At 53.6% G+C, this 11,227-nt stretch overlaps 1 protein-coding gene and 1 long non-coding RNA gene across 2 annotated transcripts in view; one reads left to right on the top strand and one right to left on the bottom strand.

Moving 5' to 3' along the window:
• The first annotated feature begins 889 nt into the window (after nt 1–889).
• On the top strand, nt 890–4,225 carry TIFAB (TIFA inhibitor). The gene is made up of 2 exons (XM_010981709.3): nt 890–1,051; nt 3,182–4,225. The coding sequence occupies exon 2, from the start codon at nt 3,192–3,194 to the stop codon at nt 3,816–3,818; it is 627 nt and encodes a 208-aa protein (XP_010980011.1). The 5' UTR covers nt 890–1,051; nt 3,182–3,191; the 3' UTR covers nt 3,819–4,225.
• Nucleotides 4,226–5,488: 1,263 nt separating this feature from the next.
• Nucleotides 5,489–11,227, bottom strand: part of LOC105090404 (uncharacterized) — a 32,209-nt gene continuing 26,470 nt past the window's right edge. Inside the window, exon 4 of the long non-coding RNA XR_010380361.1 lies at nt 5,489–5,612. This is a non-coding gene — a long non-coding RNA (uncharacterized LOC105090404). The remainder of the gene's footprint in view (nt 5,613–11,227) is intronic.

Raw genomic sequence — 11,227 nt, 5'->3', positions numbered from 1 at the left:
TGCGGGGCAGTGAGGTGGATCAGGGAGGCACCTGCTGACTGACAGGCATGACCTGGCCTGCACCGCTCACCTGTATACCCTTCAAGAAGCACCAGAATACCCAGGGTTTGATGGGGAAAAGAGAAAGGATTATGCTGCTGTCTCATTCAGGGACCTTGGGCCAGACACTGCCCCTCTTAGTGCCTCAGAAGCCCCCTGCATAAGCTGGGCACATGTCTCTTGCCAGCCTAGGCAGCTGGTGGGTACCATGAAGGCAACATGGAGGCAATGCAAGAAAGGCTACACTGGTGGACAACAGAAAGCTGTGCCCAGTGCAGGGTTAGCACCATCGTGGCCCTGCGTCACTTGCGGGACAGCCAGGGCCCACACTGCTGGGCAAGCATCCATCTTGGTCTCTTCCAGGCGGCCATCAAAGGCCAGCAGAGTCCTGCAGGGGTGGGCATAGGAGGAGAGGCCAACCTACATGAGCAGCTGTTCTCTCCTTCCCCTGAGACCCTGCCCTTCCTGACACACTCAGTGGTCTGCCACGTTGCCCACAGCTCCCTTGGCCACCCCCAGCCCAGCCGCAGTGGCTCCATCACTGTCTCCCACATGTAGTGGGGGCTCCCCTCATGGCCCTATATCTAAAAAAGCTCTCCTTTCTAACAGGCCTGTGATACCTTTGCCCCCACCCAACAGGCAGCGGGGAAGAGGGTCTCTGCTGATACCTTGGACATAGCTCTCCAGGCCCCTGGGGACCAGGCAGTAGAGACTAGCAGAGCTGAAACCCAGCAGGGAAACTCCTATTAGGGCCTCTCCTAGCAGGAGTCCCAGACTGGGGTTGCTCAACCTCTCAGCATTGGGGTTGCACTTCTGCAATGGGAAATTACACTTCCATTTTCTTTCCTAAAGGGAAAAAAGAAGAAAGCCACCAAACAGATGAGCATTCTGACGTATCACGTCCGGAACCACAGCCATAATCACCATCCTCAGATCCGCCCCAGCCCAGACCCACTCCCTCCCGAGAGCTCACAGCTACAGGATCAGAGCCAGAGGTGCCCCTGGAAGTAAGGTAGGTGGAGGCCAGAGGCATGTGAACTCACAATGAGGGGAGAAGGCCTTGTGCAGCTGGGAGCAGGGCCACCTAGCATGTACCCCAGAGTGTCTTCCTCCCGACTCATCCCAGAGGCGATGGCATCCCTAGAGCTGGGTTTCTGCTTCCCCAGAACAACTGGGGTCCTGGAGAAAAGGCAGGTCCTCTTCAGGGGCTCTGCTCTGGCAGGGGGAGTTCTCCCGGCTCTGGAGTACTTAGCAAAGCAGAGAGTAAGGTCACAGGAGCAGTGGTGAACACTCCTTTCTGGGGGATTCTCTTAGGGTCCCTGGGCAATGGAGTTTGGTTCCTAGAGGTGAACTCTGAGTTTCTGGTCAGGCCTGAGGACTTGGATGCCAAGCTCAGCTGTCCTGGACCCGGCTTACATCACACACCTTAGGGAGAAGCTTTCCGCAGACTGGGGCCAGAAGTGGGATGTGGACAGGGCGTGTGTGTGTGTGTGTGTGTGTGTGTGTGTGTGTGTGTTTGTGTGCGCGCGTGCACGTGTGCACATGTGTGTGTGCACATTAGGGAAAGGGGGGTGTCCTGAGGGGCCTACCACTCACTACCAGATTGGAATGTCCTCACCATCACTTTACCCAAAAGACAGGCTTGGCAGAAGGTCCAGGGTTTGGAAGGACTTGGAGCCTGTCCCACAGCCTTTAAGCACCAGTCTCTCATTTGGGGTCTGTATGGACTTGATTTCACACGACTTTCACATGTATGAGTCTCTTCTCATTTAGGCAATTGGTACGCGTGCCCCCAGACACTTGCTGTGTCCAGACCCTGTTTGCACTGCACCCTGGGACACAGGGCATTGCAGCAGCTCTGTCCCCCAGGGACAACAGGAGGAGGGAAGCACAGGGAAGGCTGGACAGGGACCCACATAACTGACAAGTGGCGGGAAATGGACTGAATGCAGGGGCCCCGGGGGAAATCTCCTTGTTGTAAGGGTCTGAGTGCAGAGAGAGGAAAAGAACTTCCTGAAAGAGGTCACATTTGAACCGAGCCTTTAAAGATGAACAGTTTGGGATGGAAGATGCATTCTCAGTAGAGAAAACAGCATAAGCAAAAGCGTAGTGCTGGGAAAGTGTATCACTAGTTATTCTGATCCACTCAGTCCGTGGTTCCTGTTGAAGGTGGTAGCAGGTCCTGGGCCACATGGGGTCGGTGGATGTGCCAGAGAGTTTATGTTCCTCAAGTCCATGCAGGAACAGAGCTGGCTGTTATAAGTAGCCTTCCTGCATGTGCCAGTGAGATCCTAAAGGACAAACTTCTGGTGATGGACAAGTGATGTGTGCATTGCCCACTGGCAGGTGTGGCCATTCGACCTCCTTGGAGCCCCTATCAGTTCTGCATGAGAGTTCAGCTCTTTCCAAGCTCCGTATCAGGATCTGTCTTCCCCCCATACAGTGAGGAGGGGAGGCTAGCGGCATTTGCGCCTGCAGGAGCACTTGGAATGTGCTAGCTGTTTTTGTTTTTCCTTCGGGTCTCCAGGCAGCCTTTCTGGTCCCCCAGGAGCAGGGAGGGCTTCCCTCATCTGTGTCCCTCTATAACACCCACAGCTAGAAGCCCCTTCTCCTCTCCCAGCTGCTACTCCTGTTCATCTGCTCATCCCCAGCCTCTGGTCAGCGCCTGGCTCGGAGGAGGACTCAGCAAGCATTTGTTGTGTGACTCAGATACAAGGAAGGTGGATCCTATCTTCTCTCCTTCCCTTCTCACAAAGCAGGGCCAAATTGTCCCCAGAATTTGGGCCACCAAAACACCACCATGCAAGCTGGGATGCCTTGGACCTTGCCCAGACAAGGATGAATATACCTATGCCACAGAAAAGAGAACTAAAATTTAGAAAGTGAGTGGCTTGCCCCACTCAGAGGGTGTTAGGGATAAAACTGAGGCTAGAACCAGCAGGCCTGAGCCTCCACGCCGGCTCTGGCCATGGCTGCAGCCTGGCTGGAGCAGCGTGACCACATCCACGCTCGGTGCCTGGCTCTGCTGGCTGGAGGTGGCTGGAGGTCCCTGCGGTGAGTAAGCATGTCTGGTCTCAGGGAGTCACAGAGGACTGTCTGATGACTCCAACCACACCTGTGCTCTGTGATCTGTCCTTCCCAGGCTCCTGTCCATGGAGAAGCCCCTCACGGTTCTGCGGGTGAGCCTGCACCACCCCACGCCGGGCCTGGCCGCCTTTGCCAACGTCCCACAGCGGCTGCAGCATGACACCAGCCCGCTGCTGGTGGGCCGGGGCCCAGACGCCCACCTCCGGCTGGAGCTCCCGCACCTCTCCCGCCGGCACCTGTCGCTGGAGCCATACCTGGAGAAGGGCAGCGCCCTGCTGACCTTCAACCTGAAGGCGCTAAGCCGCAAGAGCTGCGTGTGGGTCAATGGGCTGACGTTGAGGTTCCTGGAGCAGGTTACCCTGAGCACCGTCAACAGGGTCACCTTCTCTGGCATCCAGATGGTGGTGCACATTGAAGGAGGCACCTCCCTGGAGGCCTTTGTCTGCTGCTTCCATCTCAGCCCCTCGCCCCTGATTGACAGGCCCCAGGCTGAGGAGACCGACGAATGGGAAGGTGTTCCCCAGGAACGACCTCCCCCAGCTTCAGGGCAGCAGGCTCCGGGTCACCTGGGCTTTCTCCACGGCCCTTCGCAGCCAAGCCCTGGCAGAGCAACAGAAACGCAGCTCCAGAGGGAGCCCCCAGACAGCGCTCTCCACCAGCCCCGCTGGCCACCCCGAGCAAGCCTCGGCTGAAACAGGACTTGAAATATTCAAGCTACATCATGTAAGATTGACCAGCGATGTCTGACGGGTAATCCTGAACTGATTCTGCAAACACGAACAGCCCGGGGGGAGTGCCCTCCACCTCTACAGCTCTGCGAGGTAACAGGAACTTCATATACTTTTAGAGGCCCTGAGGGGTTTGGGAGCCTCTCTCGGTGTTTCCCCACATTTCCCCATCTTGTCTGACTAGGAGTTACTTTATGTTGCTAATTTTGCCTGCTGCTTAAGAGCTGGAGTTTGAGGTTGCACCAGGAATGCGGGGACACATGTAACAATTACGTTTGTGGTAGCTCAGGGTTACCTTGGGCTTTCAAATACCCACAGGCACTCGGGGCTTAGGGAAGCCTGTGTTTAATAAACTGCAAGTATTTCATTAAGCTGGCATACCCAATAGGATTCCCTGATCCCCAGATGGGCCGCATGCACGCCACGTCGTCACGCAGAGGCGGGAGCGGGAAATATGGGAGAGGTGTAAGAGGAAATTGGAAAGGTGGGGGCTCTCATTTCTAGAAGGACGAAGGTAAAGCTCAGGGCTTCCTAGGGATGGGGAGCTGGGGGCTGGGCCAGCCTGGAAGTTCGTTGTCACCGTCCTCCATCCTCCTCATCCTTGTGCTCCCCCAATCTCACTTCTGGATCAAATCCTTGGCTGACCAGAGGGCAAAGGTCTTCAGGGAAAGGTGGCTTCCCAGAGCGATGGGCTCTTCTAGGGCTAATTCTAAGAGAGGGTGGGGTGGGAGGTTTTGTTAGAATTCAGTCCAGCAGTTATTTCACTCCAGGTGGGTCATATACCAGTGAGGGGTGGGATGGGGGTGGCCTTTCCAAATAAGGGACTAGTAGCGGACCAAGGCTGGGACAATTTTCTCAGTGCATGTTGTAGGGGCTGGTCTGTGTCGGGGAGCAGAGCACAAGCAGTCACACGTCATGCCATCCTAGGATGGGAGAGTGTGGTTTAGAAACCATGTTCACCTGTGGCATGAAGGGAGGAATCTACAAACCCAGATGGTTGCCATCAGCCTAGACCCTGCACTATGATATCCAAGGCACTGAAGCTGCCCACTGGCTGGCTCACATCCCAGGGGCTGTAACCACCTCCAACAAAGCTTTCAACACTCTCCACTTCCCGCCCAAGAAGAGAGATCCTTTTGCATCCAGTGCAGGCTGCAAGGAAATTCAACTGCACTGCCAGCCCAGAGTATTTTCTCTGTGGGGACGATAGCAGTGGGCAGGACCAGAGACAGGGCGGGAGGGAGCCAAGAAACCCCCAGCTTGTTGTTTCAGACTCTGCTTGTTCGTGAAGTCTCCTTGGGAAACTCACTACCAGCCTCATAGCAAGTTTCCAAAACAGCACAGCTCCACTCCATGCGAGGCATCATTTTTCTTGAGATAGAAAACCATTGAAATCACCAGATCCTTGACACCCACCCCGATTCTTGCCCAGCAGTTGGAATTATCGGGTTGGCTTCTGGTCCTGATCCAGGAGCTGGATACCCCTTGCCTTTGCTGCATAGCAGCCTGAGCGGGGCAGTGGGTCCTTCTCAACAATGGCCTCTGTATTCTCTTAGCTCCCACACACAGGGCAGCCCACACTGCTGAGGGTGTGCATGTGCACACACACGCACACACACACACACACACAGGCACACACACACGGTGGTAACTCCAAGCCTGTGCTCCACAGTCAGGCTGCTGCCTAGGTTACGGTTCTTGCTCCACACTTCCTAGTTCTTGGATGAGTGATTGAATCTCCCTGTGCCTCAGGTTCTCCTGCAGGGAAATGGGGAAAATAACAACACTGAGAAGGTAAAGTAAGGCCCCGCAATAAAGCACCTAGTGAGTGTCTGGCACACAGTAAGTGTTCAGTTGGGTTGACTTTGTCCGATTTAGTGGGATGAATTGAATGCAAGTAGACACGTGGACTTCGCTTACACACACACACTCACTCATGCACACACACATCTACCATAGTCACATCAGTTACAGTCAAGTGTACCCCAGAGCACTACAGTTCCCTGAGATGACATCTGGAAATGTGTAAAGACACAGCCGAGAGGCTACCTCCAGGGTGCCCTGTGACCAGAGCAGGCTGAGACGGGAACTGAGCATGGATTCTTTGCACAGCAGCCCTCTGAGTGGCCAGGCTGCAGTCAGCAAAGGGATATGCAGAAGCAAGAAAGCCCAACACTGTGTGAGCTGTTTGTCACCACCTCCCTGACCTCCCCCACCGCCAGACTGGGCTGCAGGTTGGGAGACCTGCCTTCCACTGTATCTCCTGCCTGAGTCTGGCTCTCCAGCTTCGCTCTGCGTCCTCTTCTTCCTCGGTTTCCTCTCCATAGCACCTGCTGGTGCTGATGCTGCCATCAGGTTACCTGGTCCCTGAATCAGACCCCCACTTTCCTCGCTGCGGCAGCTCTCCCCACACCCCGTGCTCCAGTCACTCATCCCCACACCAGGCCCCGAGGCTGTGCAAGGCCCGCGTGTGGGGCAGGGAGTCAGCAGAGCCAGCGCCTCCACCGTTCAGAGGAGATTCCGGAGTTAATGAACTCTATTCACATTGCAGGCTGAGGTCCCTCTTACCTTGAAAGTGAACTCGCAGGCGGATTAAAGTGAAATAAAATCTACCATTTGAGTTACATTCTCAGCTGATTGGAAACATACATTACCTCCCCGTGACCGGGGCCGTGAGAAGGGAAGTTATTATCTTTCTTTAGAGTTTGTAAACTCTTTATGGCCGAGGCAGCTTTAATCCTGCTGGGGGAAAAAATGATCCGGGAATAAATTGCTCTCATTTACCTTTGTTTTCCAATCATACGCTCCAGTGGGAACAAAACATCCTAAGTGAGTGGATGTGGGGAGCCAGGTGATCCCTGACAGAAGAGTTTAATTATTTTCTTCTTTAGGCACGTGAGTTGAAAGGGCTTTATAGTGCCATTTGGCAAGGGAGCTCGCGCCACAAAAATGTGCACCCCTGCAGTGATGCCAGCACCTCTGAGCTGTTACTTTCTCGGCCTCTATTTCCCCATGATACCCACTTCCTTAAGGGGCACTAGCACCATGGTGCCCAGCTCCAAGACATTTGGGAACAACCAGGAAGGAGTCTGAGAAAGGGCAGATTTGGATCAAAATCAAATCACAGTCCAGGAAGGAGGGAGAAACCATGGGGTCTGGGTTCTGGGGGAACTTTCTTTCCTCGTTTGTTATTTCTCTGATCCTCTCTGCATTACCTAACACAGGGCTTACACAGAGCAGGTACAGGGCAAAGCCAAGGATGCCCCAGGCTCTGAGCCAAGCACGCTAACTGCTGGAGGGAGCCCCAGCTGGGATGTCTGCCTCACTTTCCTTTAAAGATGCAGAGCCAGGGGGTAGGGGGTGGGGAACCTTCAGAATACAGCTGAGACAGGGGCCTTGGGAGGGAGAGCTCAGCCAGGCAGTCAGCCACGGGATTTCTATAGCTGCTTCTCTGAGGGATCTCGATACCGTGATATCACTCCTCCATTCGTTTGCAGCTTGCTGCAGATGGGCTCAGGAGATGGACCCTATTACTTCCCCCTGCTTGTGGGGGAGGTGGGCTGGAGGTGGCAGGGAGTGCAGAACCACTCTAAATACTTCAAATATTTATTTCTGGGAATTGGGTATACAGGTGACAGAATCACTGAAAAGCCATGCAGGTCATGCAATTCAGAGATCAGCCAGAACAGGAAGGACTAGCACTGCCGGCTCCCGCTCCTGGGGCGCAGGTCACCCGCATGAGAGAGACCATGTTACCAGAGTGTGTGCTGTGTGGCAAACAGCCGGAACGCCCCACGGAAGCTGGGGCTTTGGCGGCAGAGGCTGTCCGGGGGAGTTGGAGATGTAGAGGAGAGGCAGTGGCCACCAGAGACTCTCCCCAAGGGGTTAAGAGAGAGGGTGAAACATCCCGGCTTCTCCCCTTTCCCGGCCCCCAGTGGCTCCCATTGGCTGAAGTCGGCCAAAGACGCTGATGAGCAGCTTGGGAAATGCAGCCTGCCCAGTCCCCTCCCCTTTGGTACAGGGCAGAGAAGGGAACGGGGAGCGAGGGCTCTGAGGGCACACGGTCAAAGCCAGCGCAGGGAGTGCACCCACCTCAGTGCCCTCAGCCCCAGCCTGAAGCCCTAGGGAGGCCACCAAAAATGGAGAGGCGATGGGTGCACAGCACAGAGGGCTCCACTGCCTAGTAGGCAAACACAAGCCCCCCTCCACCACTGTCACCCCAACCCACGTGACCTTTGGCATCTGTAAGAAAGGAAGGAGGGCAAGAGAGGACAAGGGCAGGACCGTGAGGTGCAGAGAAGCACCAGGCGTGCTGGCCTGGCCTGTACAATCCTGCCGGGAGGTCTGCTTTGAAACCCCCCCTTCCCTTCCACCTGAGAGGCAGGTCAGCAGAGCCAGGTCCAAATCCCCACTGCCCTGAAACTTCCTTCATCTCCCAAGTTGCTTTTCTTCATGTATATCCCTAAAGTGGGGATACTATTAGTATCTCCCTCTCTGCTGTGAAGATTGAAACACACAGCACATATGGGAACTCAGCACCTACCTTGGAAATGCTAAATAAATGCCAGCCATTTATTATTTAACATGAGACGCCACCCATCCCCAAATATTCCTCCCTCCAAAAAGCTTCCTTGACTTTTTTCCACAAAGAAGCTGGCTTTCTTCTAGCTCTAAGCCAGTGTTAGGATACTCAGAGGGGATTTTCAGGCTTGATTCATGAAACAAAAAGTATTTCCTCAGCTAGGCATACATGTGCTTCCTGTGTGCTCTGCACCATGCTGGCACCTCCCCTCCTGCAGAGCCCTGGGGGTGGCAGAAACTGCCAGATTGAGCAACCACCTGGCACCCAGTAGGTCCTCAGTTAAGTGTCTATTGACAGGGAGAAAGAATTTGGATAGGGTGAGAGCAGGCCTTTAGGGAATGAGGCTTTGAGAAGTACATTAAACCCCAACAATGATGCTGGTTAAGAGGTTAACATGCACTTTAAACAATTAATTGGGATGAGAAGAGGCCAGCGTGAGTGGTTTGCTCAGTGAATGGATTCATGTGTCTATAGGACTCAGAGCCCCAGAGCCAAGGACAAATCCCAGCAGGGCCATGCAGGGCCCATACCTCTGACTCCTCGGCTCTCTGTTAACAGGTTTTCCTGTTTCTAGATGAGACCTGAGTCCGTGGTGCAACACAACCACCAGCCCTTCACCTCTCGGAAACATGTGCACAAGGTGCAGGGCTCCCACACTGGAGCTTCGGCCTGGGAACCCTGGAAGCAGGCAGGCTGGACGCCTGACGTCGGAGGCTTCCAGAACCAGTGCTGGGCCTCATTACTGAGGAGCACGTGGTCCCCTGTGGGACTCGCTGGAGGCCAAAGAGGAAAGCTAATCATCAGGGGGCTCCGTCTTTCAGTTCTACATTTCTCTTCCCCTGGGCCTGCGGTTGCTGTGCAGACTTCAAGCTGAAACATCAGGAAAGCCTCATGTGGTCTGACTTCCCCTTCCCCGGCACACACACGCAGGCGCATGCACGCACACGCACGCACACGCACACGCCTGCCTCTGGGCTTCATCAAGCACCCCAGGTAAAGTGTCGGCTAGAGAGTCACAGGGTGATGATGAGCTGTGAGTTTCGCTCCTCAGTTAAAGAAGGAGAAAATACCTCCACTTGAGATTCTCAGCATGCTTTACCAACCAGAGGGAATGTTTTGGCTCAGCTCAGGGGAAAAACAGAAGCCAAGGAGCTCTCATTAGAGGAATGGCAGGGGGCATTTGAGAGGAGGCCAGAGTGTTCTGGATAATGAAATGCCATATGCCCTGGACACGAGGGCCTGGGGATGCTGAACAGCTAAGTCTGATGGAGAAAGCAACACGTTGACAGGAAGACATTCACCGTGAATATGAGACTCTGAGAAAGTCACCAAAACTCCACATGCCTCACTTGCACGACTCAACAATCAGGGCTGTGCTGGTAAATGTTTAACAACCTGGGCAATGCATGAGATCTGGTTGTGGCGTTGACCAATCTCTCATTTCTGTGGTATAAGTTCTCCAACTGTGGTCAATTTCAAGATTATCAAGAGGACATCACTGAACTTGGATTTGGAAACAGATGAACAGTGAGCCCAATACTGCACAGCATTCCCAGATACAATTTACAAGAGCACAGATATAGAAAAGTACAGTAAAGTCATTAGGAAGCAGTGAGTTTTGATTATTGATCAGTTTTGTATTTAACATAGTTTAACTGTGAGTTCATACAATTTAATTTTTAATAACAGCTTGTTTAACAATCAGCTCTCATAAGACAGTACAAGAGACCGCTCCAGCACACCATTGTATGGAGAAAGTACCTGCCCATTGTGGTCAACAGTGGGCCAGAGAAACAAAATAACCAATGTGAAAATGTCTTGGAAATAAAGATGCTACTACACAGAAGCCCTAGAGGGCTCAGAGTAACCATCCTAAGAAATTTATATAATGCTTTGCTATTTCAAAGTGCATGTGTGTTTAGATTTATAATGTTAGCCATTCAAAATAACCTTATGAAGACATTAAACCATCCCATGCAACAGATGAAGAAACTGTGGTTCAGAGAGGGGTCACATGCCCAGATTCCCTCAGCTGGTCAGTGGGGGAGCCAGCACCTGATTTATTCTAGATCCTTGGTCTCCTCACCCCCACCATCCATGCACACTTGGGCAGGAGCAGCTGCTTGGCTCTGGTCAAGCTTGGGTTGCAAAGCCACACTGTCATGGCCCATCTAGCAGCTCAAGCAGATGTCACCAGACATGTTTACAATTGCAGTGCTTGTGCTCGGGCCCTGGAGCCAGTCCTCTGGCTTAAAACATGCAACGGGGATGTTAAGTAAGACACCACACTCACTTGTCTCCTAGGACCTCTCTCAGAGTGCTAGGGCAGTGACAGATTGCCCGGCCTTTAGAAAAAGGAGTACACAGCTCTCTGGGCCCCACCCCATTTCTCTGCCCTCTTGGACACAGGATATTGGAGTCTCTGCTATATGGATCAGCAGGGGGCAGAAGGGCTTTCAACTCAGTCTCTGAGCTGTAGCCAAACCCCAAGGCCTGCTGGACACAGACAGCAGGGCAGTGCCCGGTTGGCCACCCAGGCTGTGTGTGCATTATCCAGCAGCTCCTTGGGAGGCCCCAGACAGGCCACTTCCTAACCAGAGCAACTGGCATTGGATTCCAGATGGCATCAGGAACACTGCTTGAGGCTTGGATCCCAGACTCCAAACTCACATGTAGCTGGAAACCAGTCCCTAAGAAATCCTCCAGTGCAAAGTAAGCCCTTCTCCCATCTCTCACCTTCTCCCAGCTTGGCTACTACCCCTCTGGCTTTTGGGTAGGAGACAACCCATTG

This window comes from Camelus dromedarius, chromosome 3 (genome assembly GCF_036321535.1).
Source record: "Camelus dromedarius isolate mCamDro1 chromosome 3, mCamDro1.pat, whole genome shotgun sequence".
Classification (NCBI taxonomy): domain Eukaryota; kingdom Metazoa; phylum Chordata; class Mammalia; order Artiodactyla; family Camelidae; genus Camelus; species Camelus dromedarius.
The sequence above is the reverse complement of the archived record's forward strand: the minus strand, read 5'-3'. Positions and strand labels throughout refer to the sequence as shown.